At 44.7% G+C, this 19,185-nt stretch overlaps 2 protein-coding genes and 1 pseudogene across 3 annotated transcripts in view; 1 reads left to right on the top strand and 2 right to left on the bottom strand.

Annotated features, from left to right (window-relative positions):
* The window catches only part of DNAJC11 (DnaJ heat shock protein family (Hsp40) member C11), a gene marked incomplete at its 5' end in the record, with an annotated part of 73,758 nt that overhangs the window by 22,386 nt on the left and 32,187 nt on the right, over positions 1–19,185 (top strand). The window contains 3 exons of the mRNA XM_079725100.1: positions 5,170–5,299; positions 7,330–7,403; positions 16,037–16,138. Coding sequence (XP_079581226.1) covers positions 5,170–5,299; positions 7,330–7,403; positions 16,037–16,138 — 306 coding nt within the window. The remainder of the gene's footprint in view (positions 1–5,169; positions 5,300–7,329; positions 7,404–16,036; positions 16,139–19,185) is intronic.
* LOC307048499 (protein tyrosine phosphatase type IVA 1-like) lies at positions 10,957–11,476 on the bottom strand (annotated as a pseudogene). Its single transcript has one exon. The product of its transcript is annotated as a protein tyrosine phosphatase type IVA 1-like (transcript).
* Positions 11,836–11,958, bottom strand: LOC307068681 (uncharacterized protein; the record flags this gene model as incomplete). The annotated part of the gene is made up of 1 exon (XM_079726677.1): positions 11,836–11,958. The coding sequence occupies one exon, from the start codon at positions 11,956–11,958 to the stop codon at positions 11,836–11,838; it is 123 nt and encodes a 40-aa protein (XP_079582803.1).

The raw sequence follows: 19,185 nt of genomic DNA, 5'->3' as shown, positions 1-19,185 counted from the left end.
GTTCCACTGATTTGTGTATCTGTTCTTTTACTGGTACCACCCTGTCTTGATTACCATAGCCATATAATAAATCTTTTCCTTTTTTACTTTTTATAAATTTATTTATTTTATTATTTATTTTTATTTTTGGCTGCATTGGGTCTTTGATGCTCTGCGCGGACTTTCTCTAGTTATAGCGAGGGGGGCCACTCTTCGTTGCGGTGCGCGGGCTTCTCATTACAGTGGCTTCTCTTGTTGGGAGCACGGGCTCTAGGCTCGCGGGCTTCAGTAATTGTGGCATGTGGGCTCAGTAGTTGTGGCTCGTGGACTCTAGAGCGCAGGCTCAGTAGTTGTGGTGCACGGGCTTAGTTACTCCGCGGCATGTGGGATCTTCCCGGGTCAGGGCTCGAACCCGTGTCCCTTGCATTGGCAGGCAGATTCTTAACCACTGCACCACCAGGGAGGCCCCCGTATGATAAATCTTAAAGTCCAGTAATGTGATTCCTCCAGTTCTTCTTCAAAGTTATTTTGGTTAGTAAAATAACTAGGAAAGTAAAATTTCTTTTTGCTCCATATCATTTTTCCATATAAATTTTAGAATTGGCTTGTCAGTTTCTACCAAAAAAAGCTGGGATTTTCACTGGATTGCATTGAATTTGTAGGTTGCTTTGGGGAAATCTGACATCTAAACAATACTGAATCTGCTGATGCATGAAGGCAGCTTATCTCTCCATTATTTTTGGTCTTCTTTAATTTCTTTCAGCAGTGCATTGTAGTTTTCAGTGTATGGGTCTTGCAGTTGTTAAATTTATCCCTAAGTAGTTCATGTTTCTTAATGATACTTTAAATGGTATTGTCCTTTTAAGTTTCAATATTTAGTGTATAGAAATAAATTGATGTTTGCCTGTTGATCCTGTATCCCATGACCTTGCTAAAATCATTTAGTAGGGTTTTTTTGTAGATTCTTTATGATTTTCTACATAGACAACATCTGCGTATACAGATATTTTTATTTTTTAATATGTTTGCATTGAATTTCTTTTTTGTGCTTTATTGCATTTTTGTATTGTATAGCATCTAATCCAACAGGTTTAACAGACCACTAAACTCTGCAGGTCTCTAGGGACCTTTTCACTATGAATCTTATGATACATAAAGGTTGAATTTATAATAGATTTACTTTCCATTGAAATTATAACCAGATGATTGAGATGATGAAACTTTTCACACTTAAAGCACAATACATCTCTTAATTTTATAATGAATTTTAGAAATAGGTACATAACTCTAGGCATCGTTTTTAATGATATCACCTATTTTGAAATGATATCAGTGTTTTTACGATAGTGAAAGAGTTTATCATTTATGAAATATCGAACCAGTGACCTTAGCTATTCAGTTACGATAAAAGGCCCAATCTAACCTTTTATTGAATGTGATATTTATTAAAAATGAAACTTCTCGTTTCTGTTAATCAGTAGCACGTTAAGCCGTTTATTAATATGATTAAAGAAGGTGTTGCAGACTAGACACTCCACTCCCTTGTCATCTGGTTTACTTTTAACAACCAGGAAATAGCAGTCTAACCTAAAGTCAGTCAAGTCTGTCTAATCCTGCACTTGTCATTTTTATGAGATGCTGGAAAGAGCAATTAAAATTTGCAGAAAGAGGGCTTCCCTGGTGGCACAGTGGTTGAGAGTCTGCCTGCCAATTCAGGGGACGTGGGTTCGTGCCCCAGTCTGGGAAGATCCCACATGCCACGGAGCGGCTGGGCCTGTGAGCCATGGCCGCTGAGCCTGTGCGTCCGGAGCCTGTGCTCCGCAACAGGAGAGGCCACAACAGTGAGAGGCCTGCGTACCGCAAAAAAAAAAAAAAAAAAAATTGCAGAAAGAATAATTTGTAATGGCTCCTCAGGAAGGAACAAGCCCCTTTTACATCGTTATGTAAGTAAACCTATCTGGAGAAGACACATTTAATTTGCCATTAGTTAACTATTGTTTATTTGCTTAAAACAATGGGGTTTGGCACAGGTGGCATATTGGTAAGTGTGGCAGGGAATGTGTTGCATAATTGACGTGAGCGTGGAAAGAAGCCTACGGTAGGAGAAAGAAAAGGGAAACACAGAGATCACAGAGATGGGAACGTTTAGTCTTGTGTTTTTATTGGAATAGAACACATGGATAGAAAAGTGCACGTCCTAAGCATGCAGGTCAGTGAATCTTCACAAACGTGGGCCCCTTCATGAATGAACGTTCCTATCATCCTCACACCAGGGCTGTGCCTTCTCTCTGAATTGTCCCAGTTTCAGTATTCATGCTGCCAAAAGGATATCAAAATTGAATTGTGACAGTAACGATAGCTACAGTGATTAAATTCCTCATGTGTGCAAGGCATTGTTAAGAGCTTGTATGCGTATTAGCTCATTTACTCCTCAAAGTAAGTGTGATAGGGGTACTGTTGTCTACAGTTTCAAGGTGAGAAAACAAAGCAAAGGTTTGAGAAGAGCGACAGTGAGCAGGTTTTTGCTGTGTGCTGGGTGCCGTATGAAGCACTGTATGGTCACTGTCTCATTTCATTTCCACACCGCCCCTGAGCATACTTGTCATCCCCTTTAACAGATGAGAAAGCCGAGGGTTAGAAAGCTCATTAGCCCGAAGCCTGCGTTCTTAACCAGCACTGGAAGGCTGGTCTGTGACCCCAGAGGAAATCACACAGACGGCCAGGTGCAGAGAAAGGGGGAGGACGGCCGTCTACAGATTGTTCAGGAGTGTGATTCCCAAAGGCAACACCAAAGAGGAGATGGAGAAAGAGATTAGTGCTGGCACAGGGCAGATGTCTGCCTAATCCTTGGAGGCAAAAGGATGCTCAGTCAGCAAGATCCTTGACCATTTTCCAGTGAAGTAGTTAATGGAAACCGTCAGGAAGCTGCTGATTAAAAACACTGATGTGCCTGTGCCTGTAGTCAAACTGCGAGGGTCCTGTCTGCGTTACAGGACAGCTGAGTAGCCCGGGTCTAGCAGAGCTTTTCTCATGACAGAACCACGTCCAGTTAGAGCTGGGAAGGCCCACAGTGGTCATCCACCCAACCACCCACTCCTCGGACGGAGAAAGTGGCCCGAGAGTGGCACCTGGGTCCTCACAGTCTCTCCTCCCGGGCACGTGGGACTGACACACGTAACGTTCCAGTAACGGTTATTGTCTTCCTGTTGGGAGTTCTGCAGAATTCCTTGTTTAAGATCTCTGGTAAACTTGCACAGATTTCCTGGCATCAGAATAACTTAGCCCTATAGAAAATATCTAAATTTCAGACCAAAAATTATCACTGAAGTAAGGTTTTGCCTTTTTTCATTGGTAAAAGCATTCATTACTCCTGGAATTGGAAGATATTGAAAAATTGTGGACATTACAGAAAAATTCAGTTTAACGTCCTCCCTCGTAACCTTGATGCCTTGAGTAATCGTGTCCCTGTGACCGCTCTCCTGTGTACCCGTGTTCCCGGACCTGATCCCAGAGTACCATCCATCCTCAGCTTCCTCAGTGGGGACCTGGTCCCATTCCTCTACCCAGGGAGCTGGCTTTTCAGTCCCCTCTGGCATGTTGTCAGTGACCCAGAATTTGCTTCTGTTTTCAAAACAGTAGGGTTGCCTCGCAAAATAAAATGTTATTTACTTGACAGATCATCTGGACAGAGCTGTCCATTTGGCATCACCTCTGACAGACCAAAATGGTCCCTAGGGTTGGTATAATATCAGACATAGTACTTCCCCAAAACACACCTGAGGGCCCTGCCAGAGAGCTGGCACAGTGTTCCTAGAGCCTCTGACGAAGTCTGTTTCTGAGAACTTGGCGGCTGAGAGGCAGGCGAAGTAAAGTGGATTTCTATCATCCCTCTTCCTCCCTCCCTCCTGTGCAGTTAAAACACACCCAGAGCCCATTTCACTCTTTGTGTCATCTGTGCTCTTCTTATGGTGCATTTTCCCCTCAGATTGATTACCTACAAGAATTGGAGAGGTATATGTGTTGGGTACTGACCCTTTGGGTGCTGGGGGTGGGAAGGCTTTTTACTGTAGGATAGTAAAGCATTTTTGCCTGCTTTATGTGCTACCTTTTAGAATTAGAGGTTGAATGGAAATGTGTGTTGATTTGACAATTTTATGTCTTTGATTTTTTTTTTTTTAAGAAGATGTTGGGGGGCCTCCCTGGTGGCACAGTGGTTGAGAGTCCGCCTGCCGATGCAGGGGATACGGGTTCGTGCCCCGGTCTGGGAGGATCCCATATGCCGCGGAGCGGCTGGGCCCGTGAGCCATGGCTGCTGAGCCTGCGCGTCCGGAGCCTGTGCTCCGCAACGGGAGAGGCCACAACAGTGAGAGGCCCGCGTACCACAAAAAAAAAAAAAAAAAAAAAAAGAAGATGTTGGGGGTAGGAGTTTATTAATTAATTTATTTATTTTTGCTGTGTTGGGTCTTCGTTTCTGTGCGAGGGCTTTCTCTAGTTGTGGCAAGCGGGGGCCACTCTTCATCGCGGTGCACAGGCCTCTCACTGTCGCGGCCTCTCTTTTTGCAGAGCATAGGCTCCAGCCGCGCAGGCTCAGTAGTTGTGGCTCACGGACCTAGTTGCTCCACGGCACATGGGATCCTCCCAGACCAGGGCTCGAACCTGTGTCCCCTGCATTATCAGGCAGATTCTCAACCACTGCGCCACCAGGGAAGCCCATGTCTTTGATTTTTTAAGGGTGAATATTCATTGAGTTTCCTTTGTCAGAAAACAGATTAAATGCATGGCATTTCTGTCTAATGGTCTATAGCTTTCTTCCTTTCTGAACAGGTTCTTTGTTGAGAGTACCTTGGCGGGATTGACTTTAAATAACTCGGGTTAAAGAGCAAGCAGGTCTCTGTGACGTTTCTCATTTCCGCTCAGAGAACCAGGGTAGGGACACAAGCTTTCATTTCATCTGATAGCTGCATTTCCCAGCAAAACACTGTTGCTATCGATGTACATAATTGATCACTTTATTAACTGTGGAAAAAGGGGGCCTTATTGAAGTAATAAAGCATAACTTCATTATGTCCTATATGTAGAGAGCAAACATGTTGGAAAGTGGCTGACAGCTTCCCATTTCAAGGCTGATTCTGATCATGATAATATTTAAGTAGCATTGATTGCTCTCTAATTGGATTTTTCCTTCTGTAGGCCTCTTCGGAAGAGCTGAAAGCGGCCTACCGCCGGCTGTGTATGCTCTACCATCCTGACAAGCATAGAGACCCGGAGCTCAAATTGCAGGCGGAGCGACTGTTTAACCTCGTTCACCAGGCTTATGAAGGTCAGTGCAGGGCTTGGCGCTATAGAAACACCCTGGTAGCAGACACTCGATTTTTAAGAGGCTTGATTTGTAGAGGATAGAAAAAGAGAGTCCTCAGAGGTGTATAAAAGGTGGTTAGTTTAGTGCTTTTTACTGACAGGGACCTTTGGAAGAGTAGTATTTTGCTTTGGAAATCAATACGTGTCCAGTAAGTAGAAAATGAGGCTACAGGTGAAGTAATAGCCCAGCGTCTGAATTGCAAGGGAATACTCCAGCTTTAAATCATTTACTAGTTTTCTTCTAAAGGGAACTCTTAGAGGTAAAAGGCTGATCACTACAGACAAGCCCTCTTTCTTCTCTTTTTTTTGTGAGAAGATACAAAGAACGTTTATTCCATCTGGAAGTGATTTTATTGGTTCTGAAGCATTCAGTTAAGGAAAGGTACTAACAAAAGGAAGAAATGGTGTTCAGGAGCCTAACAGGAAATAGAATCAAGTAATTCAGATTTTTATATTTATATCTTATGTATTTCAGGAAAAGTTGTGTAATATATTTTGTTTATGAAATATTAAAATCACTAATAAGTACAGTTTCTGTTTGAGATGATGAAAAAGTTCTAGAAATAGATTGTGGTGATGGTTACACAACATTGCGAATTTATTTAACACCACTGAATTGTACACTTAAACATGGTTAAAATGATCAGTTTTACGTTGTGTGTATTATACCACGATTTTTAAAATTAAAATTAAAAAAATATGAAATCACTCTTAGGATCTATGCCAAGTAAAGTAAGTTACTCATTCCAGAGCCATTTGGTGGTTTGCTCTTTAATTAGGTAGACCGACAATTAGATTTTCTTTACAAAATAAACACTTCTTATTGTGAGCCTAAAAGCGTATTGCTGTATTCACTATAGTTTTACCAGAAAGTTAGATTTCAATGACCAGTAAAACTGAGACTGTGGCACATATGTGTGTACAGTCAGCCTGTGTCTTCACCAAATGTAACTTTTCAGGCTACTTATCTGGTCTCAATAAAGCTTGACCAAAAAGTCGTTCCTTTTATTGTATTTGGTTGTCTGAATTACCCACATACTGGATTGTATTGTTTTGGAGATTTGGGGAAGAGTTAACAGAAAAACCCTACCAGTGCTTGTGAAGATGCTGCAGCAGCAGACCTGGCCCCAGGGAGTTTGGCCTAAACGGAGACTGAGATGGTGAATAAATAATTGCTTATTAAATCCTAGAGATCAGCTCAAGAAGTCTGGCTCCCAGGTTTTCCGGTCGTCTGCGTTTCTTTCTTCCTCGTTAGATTTGAATATGGACAGAGTCATTTACATCATTTTTTAATTAGGCCTAAAAATATATGGGAAATCTCAGGCGGGGAAAGATTCAAAGGGCTTGAACAGAGGTTGGCCCAGCAGAGGAGGGAGGTGACGGCTGTTTGCTGTACGGAGGTTCAGGTTCGCTTTGCAGGTCCTTTGAACAGCTCTCGCCCTCACTGAACAGTCTTCTTCTGATGTACTTTAGGTGACGTGGCCGACACCATAGGGAGAGGTGTTTGTGTCTTTTAAAAATGATTTACAAATAAAGAAGAGAGTCATCCAAAAACAAACAAACAAACCCCTACTTAATAATAAGTCAGATTTTTCTGGTCAGAGCCTGTCCCTAGTTTTACATTAGGCTCTGCTAGAAACTGGAATTCACTCTCTCAAGCCAAGATACTTTATAGACTGTGGCGGAAACTCACTAGGTACTTTTAAAAACAACTGTCCTTTAGAGATGCGGGGTCAGTGCACCTCACAACGAAACGAAGAGTAGCTTGGACACGAGAAATCCAATGTTTCTCAGTTCTAGCCACCTTTAAACATGTCCTCGCTTGGATCTGGGGAGTCATTAGGAGGAAAGACATTGGGAATGATGGGGTCTCTGGGAAGGTTGTGGCTGGAAAGAGAAGAACAAGAAGAGGTGGCCTTGCCTGGTGTATTGTGGTCAGGACTGAAAGGTGAATTTTGTGCTTTGTAAACATGTTTGGTTTTTAACTTGCAGTGCTCAGTGACCCCCAAACCAGGGCCATCTACGATATCTATGGCAAGAGAGGACTGGAAATGGAAGGATGGGAGGTAAGAGAAGCTTTGTGTCTGGCGTCCCAGGAACGTCACTCAACAGCTACAGAACAACAACCCCCAAATCCCGCAACCTGCAGTGGTGCCTTTGAGAATATTTGAAGACATCAGAGTCCTCGTCTCGCCTTTATATTTTGGTTTAAGGAATTGGCTTCTACACTTGGCTTTGCCACTTTGTAACTCTGTGAACTTGGGACAGTTAGTCATCCAACTTGTCCTCCGTTTCCTAACCCATCAGGTGAATAGTAAGAGGGATGGACTAGACCAGTAATTTTTAACCCAGGGGAGGGAGCAGGCCGGTCAGGGGGTGATGGTAGATGGTTTCTGAAAGGGCACAGTTCCTACACGTACCCTCCTCCCACACGTGCACTTCCTTCCACCCTCCACGGCCCAGAGCCCCTCTCTCCACCCGAGGTTACAACTGAATCTGGGAAGTGTTTGTTGGTGCTGTGTTGTGCGTGTGAACAAAACGGAAGCACGGAGAAGTTGAGAACTACTGGATTAAATTGTCTATAATGACCCTTCCAGCTCTAATGGGCTGTACTATTAGAATGTTATAAATATAGTGAGTAAAACAAAATAAATAGCAGGTATCTATGAAATAGGTTACCTGGACAGCCATACCCTGTGGGAACTATCACTGAAATTCAGAAGGTTCCGTTCTCTTTCACTCTGCCACTGAGTAGTCTTAGAGCCTTGGGCAAGTCATTTGACTGCTTTGTACTTCCGTGTTATGACCTAAAAAATAATGATACGCAGATCAAGTAGAAAAATTAATATGAAAATTTGTTATAAAACTCTGTATTGCTGTAAGAACATATAGGTGTTATTACTTAATTTCATTACAGAAACTTGGTTCTGATGCTCAAGGAATTCTGGTAGGCTGTTGACGTTAAATTAACTATCATTGAGTTATTTTTTCACTGTCATGTAAGTTTTCCCTTGAAGTTCTTTTGGTATTCACTCTCGCACGTGCATGACTGTCTATTCTAATTTTAGGATGAAAACCTTCTAAAGGCCTTTGGATACGGACTGGAACAGAAATGAAATGGGGTTCTGTTGCCGTTTTCACCACTGCTTGATATTGGTGGCTTATGGGCCATTTCCAACCTATAGCCATGTTTTGGTTGCCCACAGAGTGAATTATAGTTACTGACATTTGAAACTTAGGAGGCTTTGCAGGAAAATCCAGTCTCTTATCGCCTCTGGAAAAATCAGAAGACCTGGTAACACTGTGCCTAAATTCCCCTCTGAGGCAACAGTCACCCAGGTCTGAGGAGCGCCTGCCGTGGGACTGGACCGTGCTGCCCAGTTTGCCTCGGCCCCTGCCGCTCCCTCCACCCGTCCCACGCCCCGCCTGGCTCCCAGCGGGTGTTTGGCTTCTGGCCTTTGGCTCAGTGGAAATAGCAGTGCATCATGTCACATTAGTTCATGGTAGCAAAGTGTTGGGTCTAGTGGCTTAGAATTTTTTTCATCAAAAAAGGAAAATAGAATCCTGTTGAATTTACTAAGTTTCTCCTCAAGCCCCAGGTTAAAGCGCCCTTGTGGTTTTTTTTTTTTTTTTTTTTTATAAATTTATTTTATTTATTTATTTTGGCTGCGATGGGTCTTTGTTGCTGCCCGCAGGCTTTCTCTAGTTGTGGCGAGCAGGAGCTAGTCTTCATTGCAGTGCCCGGGATTCTCACTGCGGTGACTTCTCTTGTTGTGGAGCATGGGTTCTAGGCACACGGGCTTCAGTAGTTGTAGCACGTGGGCTCAGTAGTTGTGGCGCACGGGCCCTAGAGCACAGGCTCAGTAGTTGTGGTGCACAGGCTTAGTTGCTCTGCGGCATGTGGGATCTCCCCGGACCAGGGCTTGAACCCGTGTCCCCCGCATTGGCAGGCGGATTCTTAACCACTGCACCACCAGGGAAGCCCCGCCCTTGTGTTTTGAAGCCGTGGGTTGGTTGCAGTTTTTCACGGCAACAGTCAGGGCCACTGAAAAGCTGCAGGCCTCTCTTGTGTATCCCCTCCTCAGAGTCTAGGGTTCATTCCCAGCAGCATTATTCCCACTCAGTGGAGCAGCGGGGTGACGTCTTCCTGGCAGAATATCGCGTGGTTTCCTATCACCAAACCAAATTATCTCCCCATTAGAAACAGAGAAAAACCATACACACTGTCGTGATTATAAAAGTATGCAGGCAGTCATAGATGGTGACTGGATAAGCTTTTATATTCATATTTTTTAGTAGACGACTTTAAGGGAATCAAGTTCTCATTGATCAGAATTGGCTTTTTTTTTTTTTTTTTTTGCATCAATACTAAGCCTTCACTGATGATAAAAATGCCTTAAAGGAGAACTACAGGAAGGTACCTCCTCAGATACTTACTGAGAAGAGATGTATGGGTGCCTAACGTATAATAGGAAAACTGAGCCCGCTGTTCATACTGTGAAGGAAAAAGTCTTGCTGAACTCGAGCGCTTTATGGAGCTGGCATCACCGTTCCCTTGAGGAATTCTGCAGCTGGTGGCTTTCTCAGTATGAGGGTTCTCCCTTTTCAGTCACAGCCTCCACCCCAGGGAGGAAGCTGTGTTCCCTTCACGCTGTTGCTAGTATTTTTAGACTATTAAACTTTTCCACTTGCTGACCGGTGTCCATCTGCCACGTGTCTGTCAGTCTAAACCCATGGGTAGTCAGGGAGGGATGGAGGACACGGGTGAAGCCCGTAGTGTTTGGGACGCCTTTAATCCCAAAATGCCAAAGCAGCCACAGACGTGGCAGTCACTCCTGTCCCAGCTCTGGCATCATCCCCTTTCTGCTGGTGGAGGCTGGGGATGAAACTGAGCATTTGTAGGTTGCATCAAGTGTTGACCCTGTTTTCAGGCACTAGGTAGGTTTTTAGCCTTTGTCTATTCTCTTTTTTTTAACCTCCAAGAGACTTCCTCATGCTCTGGCAGGATTCCAAAGGAATGAGATGCAACCATTCCCAGCTCATAACACCAGCCATTTGAGTTCTTAAAGTCTCAGTGTTTGTGCGATTACCCATGTTTCAAATGAAGTTGGCCTCTTCAGAATGGCAGAAATCCAGCTTTGAGCTGTGAATGTTCAGACAGTATTGAGTCTGGTAACAGCTGGCAAGTGGAGTGGAAAACCATACAAGTCAGAGGGGGCTTGCAGACATCAGATTACATTTAGAGGAGCAGCTTTGGCCCGGATCATCCATACTTTAGTTTTTGTCTGCAGTCCTTTACCTTTATCCATATCTCACTTTTCCCTGCCTCTTTGACATCATTCTTTTTTTTTTTTTCAGGAAAGGTCAGTTGGTACAAACGATAAGCACATTTTAAATGATGAACAGCGAGAATCCTTTGCTAAGTGTCCAAGTAGGTTGATCATAACCCAGACGTAGAGGTTGCAATTCTGCCAGCTTTGTGGCCTGGTAAAACTCCTTTTCCACACTGCTGTGGAAGCTTCATCAGACTTCACCAAGCCAACGTGCTGGCTAACATGTACGACAAATTCTGTCCTGTCTAGGTTCCACTTCCAAGCGATGGCATCAGGCACCCCAGTTTTACTGAATGCAACAGTTGTTTCTATGACCATTGGAATCTTTAAAGTGCAGCCGCATTTTAGGACAATACTTCTCCAAATACAAAAGCTTGCTGTTAAAAGCTCCATGCCGCTTTTGTCTTATGAACTGTACTGCATCTTCATATTTTATTCCACCTTCAATTAATGCTAGGGCGACAAGCACTGGAGCTCTCCCAAGGCCTGCAACACAATGGACAGCAATTGCAACAACCAGGGTCTTCACAAAACTTAACTTTCACAAGACTTAACCAATCATCAACAATCTGGTTAGATGGTGGTACACCATCATCAAAAGGCCAGTCGAGAACATGGATGCCTTCTTTCTCCACAAGAGTAGTGTCATAAGTTGCTTCACATACTCTTACTATTGTGGTAACTCCGTACTTCTTAAGTTCCTCTATAAATTTGTTTAAGGTCGCATTAGTTGGATTGTGTGTCATAAGAAATCTCATGTTCTCGTAAGTGATTTCCACAGTAGCTGGGCGGTTCATTCGATCCATGTTAATTTAGTTAAAAAACACTCAGTAGGGTTATGAAAGAATTTTAAAAATTGAATACAGAAATGGTGCAAAGAAACTGAGTCTACTTCAATATACTCCACTTGAAATTCTCAGTGGTTTTGAATATGAAGTTGGGAGTAATGGGAAATGAAAGGAACCCCTAACAAGAAGCAGCAATTCTTCTGCAGTAATACTGAGGCAACAGAAAGGAAATGCACTGAGGTTTACCCCATCCAGGTCAGAACTCTTGTGAAAAATGCTCTGTGGATTTCAATTCAACACTTCTGTGTCCAGGTTCACCACTCTTACGGGGGCTTCTTGGTGGAGTAATAATGAAGCTCTACAGTTCACTTGTCTGCCTAGAGGTCATTCTGTGCCTGGCAGTAATCTCCACTGCCCTTCAGAAACTCCATAAATGTGTGACCAGGAACACCACAGAACTGAGGAATATGTCTACTCATTGAAGATTGTGGCCTAATCATACAGCCGGTTCCGAGGCGGCGGTGACACGGGCAGTGGCTTTGCGGGCGGCGGCGGGGGAACCGGACTCGATCTGCCTGACATTCTTATAGTGTCTAGGAAAGCCACCCTGCATTAAGAGCTGTAATATGGCCAAGGTCATGAAAACGAAGACAGAAACTCCCACAGATGGGAGGAGACTAACAAGACATGTGACTAAATACAATCCTGGGTCCTGGGTCCTGGATCAGATCCTAGGGCATAACAGCGACGTTCGCGGAAAGACTCGTGAAATCCCAGACGTCTGGGTTTAGTTAGTAGTAATGTACTAATCTTGGTTTCCTAGATTTGACAGATGTTTGTTCCATGGTTCTGTTAGACGTTAACATTTGGGGGAGGCTCGGTGAAGGGTAGACGAGAGCTTTCTGTACTATCTTTGTAACTTCTCTAAAGTTCTAAATCATTTTCTAAAGTTATTCCAAAATAAAAAGTTGACTCACTAGAATCATAGAATTTTCAAACCAGACAGCACCTCAGGAATCGTGTAGTTTTAATCCCCCTCATTTATAGTAGGAAACTGAAGCTTAGAGAGTGAAGTGACTCACCTGAGGTCTCCCGGGAGGTTGAGGTGGTGTCGGAGAGCCTGGGTCTCTGTCCTCTTCCCTCTGTGCCGCCTGGTTTCACAGGTCTCTCTACAGAGGCCTCATCTACAGAGTAAAGCATCCTGACAAGCACAGGGTAGACCTAGTTGGTAAATGATCAAGGTGCACAGTACAGATATATGGATACATGGGTGGCATATGATACACTCTGTTGACAAAAAACATTGAAAATGTCTATGGTCAACTAATCTATGACAAAGGAGGCAAGGATATACAATGGAGAAAAGACGGTCTCTTCAATAAGTGGTGCTGGGAAAGCTGGACAGCTACATGTAAAAGAATGAAATTAGAACACTCCCTAACACCATACACAAAAATAAACTCAAAGTGGATTAAAGATCTAAATGTAAGACCAGACACTATAAAACTCTTAGAGGAAAACACAGGAAGAACACTCTTTGACATAAATCACAGCAAGATATTTTTTGATCCATCTCCTAGAGTAATGGAAATAAAAACAAAAATAAACAAATGGGACCTCATGAAACTTAAAAGCTTTTGCACAGCAAAGGAAACCATAAACAAGACGAAAAGACAACCCTCAGAATGGGAGAAAATATTTGCAAATGAATCAACGAACAAAGGATTAATGCCCAAAATATATAAACAGCTCATGCAGCTCAATATTAAAAAAAGAACCCAATCCAAAAATGGGCAGAAGACCTAAATAGACATTTCTCCAAAGAAGACATACAGATGGCCAAGAAGCACATGTAAAGCTGCTCAACATCACTAATTATTAGAGAAATGCAAATCAAAACTACAATGAGGTATCACCTCACACCAGTTAGAATGGGTATCCAGAAAATCTACAAACAACAAATACTGGAGAGGGTGTGGAGAAAAGGGAACCCTCTTGCACTGTTGGTGGGAATGTAAATTGATACAGCCATTATGGAGAACAGAGTGGAGGTTCCTTAAAAAACTAAAAATAGAATTACCATATGACCCAGCAATCCCACTACTGGGCATATACCCAAAGAAAACCATAATTCAAAAAGACATGCACCCCAGTGTTCATTGCAGCACTATTTACAATAGGTAATAGAAGCAACCTAAATGCCCATCGAATGATGGATAAATGGATGAATGGAATAAATGAATGGATAAAGAAGAATCCATGAATGGATAAAGAAGATGTGGGACATATATACAATGGAATATTACTCAGCCATAAAAAGGAACGAAATTGGGTCATTTGTAGAGATGTGGATGAATCTAGAGACTGTCATACAGAGTGAAGTAAGTCAGAAAGAGAAAAGCAAATATCGTATATTAACGCATATATGTGGAACCTAGAAAATGGTACAGATGAACCGGTTTGCAGAGCAGAAATTGAGACACAGAAGTAGAGAAAAAACATATGGACACCAAGGGGGGAAAGCGGCAGGGGGATGGGGGTGGGGGTGTGATGAATTGGGAGATTGGGATTGACATACATACACTGATGTGTGTAAAATGGATAACTAATAAGAACCTGCTGTATAAAAAAATAAAATTAAATTTTAAAAAAGAAGAAAAAAGAAAAGAAAATGTCTAGTACTTTCCAACCGTAATGCAGTTTTGGGGTGCAGATGTCTGAGAGTTACCCAAGGGAGAAAAAGTGACTTGCAGCTGGCTTAGCTTTCTTCCATTCTCCACCATGATGTACCCTGTGTAAAGAAAGTATAAATAGTAAAGGCCATCAGGGCCTGTGGGAGCTAGAATGAGATGCCTGGCCAAGTTCTTCACGGCTTCAGAGGGGCCAGCCATTTTGACTTTGCAGTTAGCTCTGATTATGTACCAGCTGTTTGCAGAACTTCTGTAAAATATGGCTAGAAATGGAATGACTTAACACCTTTGGAATATTTGCCTCTTCATCTGTCACAGAGTGTGGCAGAGAGAAAGTCATTTGCAAAGGTCCAACAGCTAGAATTCCTGAAAGCAAATCTTGTTCTGCTCTGGGCCCCATGGAGGAAGCACGCCGTCAGTCCAAGATGGGGTAACTTTGGGGAAGCGAAATAAGAACTAGCAGAGTGAGCGTGCCACGTTGGTTAAATATAACTGAGAATGTTTTTGTGAGGTCACAGAGCAATCGTTGTCGTGCCATTTGGACTTTCAGTTTGTTCTTGGATTATTTTAACTTTTTATTTTAAAACTTCCTTTAAAAGAAACACCTCCCCCTTTTTGATAATTAACAATTTATATGGGAGAGGAGAAAATGTTTTTGTTATTTTTTTCTGCGTACTTGCTGAAAGTGATAGTGAACAAATTTCTCAGTATTTTTGGATAGGCCAGTTCTTGTATTTATTTTTCTGTATTGCTGAATAATAAAATCAAGTGCACAAAACCCCATTTACTGTAATATATATACATACATACATATGCATAGGTTTTTAGGAAGACACATAAAAAATTAAATGTTAGCCTGTGAGAAGGAGGAGTGTGGGTGAGGAGGAATTGTACTTTTTGCTTCATATCCTTCTGTACTATTTTGATTTTTTACTATAAGCATGCATTTTTTTGAATAATTTTTAAAACTTCTGATTTCCAAGATAGCTTTTTCTCACCTAACCTACCTTTGTAGGTGTTCTCTGAGCAGCCTCAGGACTCCCTGGTATTTCTGCCACTAATACAGGGTCAGTGCTGTTGGGCCTTTTCCCCCGTCATGCGTCCAGTGACTTGGGTCATGTTTGTCCTGCTCCCACTCTCTGTGTTTCTCACAGGCCATAGCGTTCGGGGCCCTTGGAAATGACGTGGTCTGCTTTCCTCTCTCACGGGCATGGTACCCGAGGCCCCCGTGGCCCTTCCCTGCCTGTTTGAAATCTCAACTGGGCTGTCTTGCTTTTGTGATGAGCTCAGAAAGGCTGATGTGGGATGCCTTACCTCCTCACAGATCTGACATCCCTGTGCATCCCCAAGGGCTAGCGTGGTCTGCCGATTGGTACCTGAGTACTGGAAGAGTCCCCTGATTCTAAAACACCCAGACCTCATGGCTTAAGGTTCCTTGGTCCAGGATGCTCAAGGGGCACCTCTGGTGGTGGCCCCAGCACACGAGGGAGATGTGCCAGTGCCATTGTGGATGGCCTCGCCTCCATCTTGACACTTTTCAGCATGTGTTACCTGGGGCTCATTAGGAAATCTAAACTGTGACACTTAAGGTGATGTTTTCTTTGTAAGATTCCTGCAGCCTTGGAGATAGTGACTAAAATGAAGACAGTAATGCTTCAGTCTCTGGAGAGCTGAGGGAAAGCACAGCCTTGGGACTGAGCGGGTGTGACGGTGAACCTGGCTTCACCAGGGACCGGGCCGTCGGAAGGGAACATCCCCACGGTCTCACTGGCGGCTCTTAACCATCCTGGGGGAAAGGAAGGCGGGACATGGTTAATGATGCCAGCTCTTGTGTGTTTTCCTCGCTTTCTGGGTCCTTTGCTGACTCTCCTCCCGATTCTGCCTGCAGGTTGTGGAAAGGAGGAGGACACCAGCCGAAATCAGGGAAGAGTTTGAGCGGCTGCAGAGAGAAAGGGAAGAGAGGAGGCTGCAGCAGCGAACCAACCCCAAGGTGAGCCGAGCGGGGCCAGTTCTGGAGGGGAGGGTTGCGAGGGTCGATTACCAGGCGGCAGATCTAAAACAATTAGTGCTGGTGGCCTTTTATCGTGATAACGTACAGAATCGGGTGGAACAGCATTTTGCTTACTGTGTCTCAAGAGTAGGATCTGCCTGGAAAGCTCTCAGCAGAGCTGCTGGTGGTGAGCCGGAGTAAAGGCACAACCAATCCCCTGGTTCTCCCGGAAGCCAGGAGGCTTCCTGAGCAGAAACGCAGGCCAGCTGTCTGAGACCTTTCCCTGTGATCCTGCTGCCCAAGCCCTTGACACGTGAAAATCAGTCAGAGGTCCGTGTCAGGAAAGGGCAGCCACCTACCCACGCACTGAGGCAACAGGATTCCTTGCAGACCAGTTACGAGACAGAGAGCCAGAGAACGCGGAGGGCTGGGGGTGTTTCCAGACTGCGTGAAGTGAGGGGCGTGCTTTCACCACCCCAGGACGACGGTGCCGTGAATAGCGGTCACCAGGCTGTTTCCGCAGCAACAGGGTGACCACCTTTAACATCAGTCAAGTCCCCGATGAAGTTGGAGTCGTGGACCCCAGGGACACACCTGAGTCTGAAAGTTACTTTTCAGTCCTGTATGGTCTCCTTTTCCTTGGATGTGTCGGGGAGGCAAATTGTTCTGCGTGCGTGCCACAGTCCTGTGGCAAAAGGAGAGCTCGGTCAATTTGAGGTGCCAGTCACACCGAAGGGCTAACTGAATGTGGCTCAGTGTTCCTGTTCAGTGGTGTTTAATGAGGGGCTCAGCATCCAGACTCTGTCATTGTGACCGGGATAGCCCAGCAGGCAGCCTGAAAATCTAAAGAAAAAGAACAAATGCTAGCTTACAACTGGGAAGCATGATGTTAGGAGCTTCTGATCAAATACGTTCTAGAAAATGGATTTTTCTAAGACCCCTACAGCATTTAAAGGTCCAGATACTCAGAAGACTCCCATCTCTTTGAATCCTACATTTCAAAGTATACTTGTAAATGCCAACGCCTCTCCTTCCCTCCTGCCATCCCCTTTAGCGGAGGACAGCTTCAGGAATGTACTTAACTTTGGGTCAGTGGAGGTAGAGACTTGAAACACCGGTTGAACCAAGTCGGGGGGTGTGAGATGCTGAGAGAGCTGAAAATCTCCGAGGTGCCCTGAACTGTGCTAACGGGTTCCCTTCTCGGGTATCCCAGCCAGTGCACTGGAGGAGGTCTGCGTAAAGGTCGGCCTTGGCATGTGGAGCTCAGGGTCGGGGAGCTGGCGGGGGAGCCTGGCAGGGGCAGTCTGATGCTGTGCTGTCTTTGATTTGCTGGCTGAAGTTTTGCTGCATTCAGAGCAATGAGGGGGAAAGACAACATCACAGTAGCCTGAGCCTCTGTGTCCCGTGATATAATTGGCCATCTGGGTGTGCGCGGTGATTGCTTTCTGGGATTGTATGGAAATGTGTCTCCAGGCCATGTTTCTGTGAAATGAGGGAGCACAGCTGTGACCATTTCACACATGCCTGCAAGATATTGTATGATTCCCAGTACTTTGCTACTTCTAGAAAGTGCTGCCAAAGAAATAAGACATTTTCTAACCAGAAATACTGAGTGAAAACCAGATGCCGGCTCTGGGGCATTTTGAGGAGAGGTTTTGAGCTGGATCTTTTATTCCACTTCTGAGTGTTTTTGCTTTGCAGGATGAGCAGAAAGATTTAGAATGTTCTCATCCTAAGACAAAAGGGGTGATCTCTTTTAAGAAGACCACAGGGAGGTCTTCCCTGGTGGCGCAGTGGTTAAGAATCCACCTGCCAATGCAGCAGACACGGGTTCGAGCCCTGGTCCAGGAAGATCCCACAGGCTGCGGAGCAACGAAGCCCGTGTGCCACAACTACTGAGCCTGCACTCTAGAGCCTGCGAGCCACAACTACTGATGCCCGCGTGCCTAGAGCCCGTGCTGTGCAACAAGAGAAGCCATTGCAGTGAGAAGCCCGCGCACCACAATGAAGAGTAGCCCCCGCTCGCCGCAACTAGAGAAAGCCCGCGCGCAGCAACGAAGACCCAACGCAGCCATAAATAAATAAATAAATTAGTTAATTAATTTATTTTTAAAAAAAGAAGAAGACCACAGGGAGAAGGACACCTTTGATGACCTTGGGGCTTGGTATGGCCTGTCACCCAGACCTGCACTGAGGATCACAGCTTGTAGGGGAGGGACAGACTGGGTGACGTTCGTGGTACTGCTGCCTGAAACTTGCATGGGTACTTTTCCATTTGCACCGATAAGAGTTCATTGGGTAGGAATTTTCCAGGAGGAGTATGTACCAAGAACAGACAGAAAGGTCAAGTGGGGAAACCCGTAGGTTGGAAATACTGGCTCTGACACAGTGATAACAGGATGCAGAGCTCGCCCTTTGACCTATGTGCAGTTTTCTCATTTGGAAAATGAGGATACGTCCCCTAACCACCACGCCAAGTTGTTAAATGATGGAAAAAATATGAAATAGATGTTAATTTATTAGAGAAAGACAAGCCTGCTATGTAAGTGCAAAGTGGTATGTGTACCAAGGTGAGGTTAAGAACTAAATTTTGCTTCAGCATCTCATTCGGCACTGTGTGGGAGACACTTGGCTTGGTCGGGTAGTGCATTGCCCCTGGTTGCTGGCTGGGTTTGGGTGGGGTCTGTTAGATGGGTTCTGGAAATGGCCCTCTGCTGATACCATCCACCTGCTCCTGTGGCCAAGGCCCAGTGGCTTCAGTGTGGCCAGTCACCTGTGAGTCTTGGCTTGCGTGAAGGTGCCCTGGACAGCACTGTGGGGCCAGAAGGAGTGAGTGCCGTGCCCAGCTCCGGTGTGCATCCCGTTTCCCTCCCCACCCTCCAGCCAGCAGGGCACGTGGGCTCCACGTATGCTGGGGGCAGCGTGGGAGAACCTTGCACTTGGCGTCAAGAGCTCTGGCTTCGGATTCCACCCCCAGCCCCAGTTCTGCACCCCGGGTCCAGCCACTTCTCCAGTCTTAGCTCAGTTTCTCCCTGTGTGAAATGAGA

This window comes from Hyperoodon ampullatus (genome assembly GCF_949752795.1).
Source record: "Hyperoodon ampullatus genome assembly, chromosome: 2".
NCBI classification, from domain to species: domain Eukaryota; kingdom Metazoa; phylum Chordata; class Mammalia; order Artiodactyla; family Ziphiidae; genus Hyperoodon; species Hyperoodon ampullatus.
The sequence above is the reverse complement of the archived record's forward strand: the minus strand, read 5'-3'. Positions and strand labels throughout refer to the sequence as shown.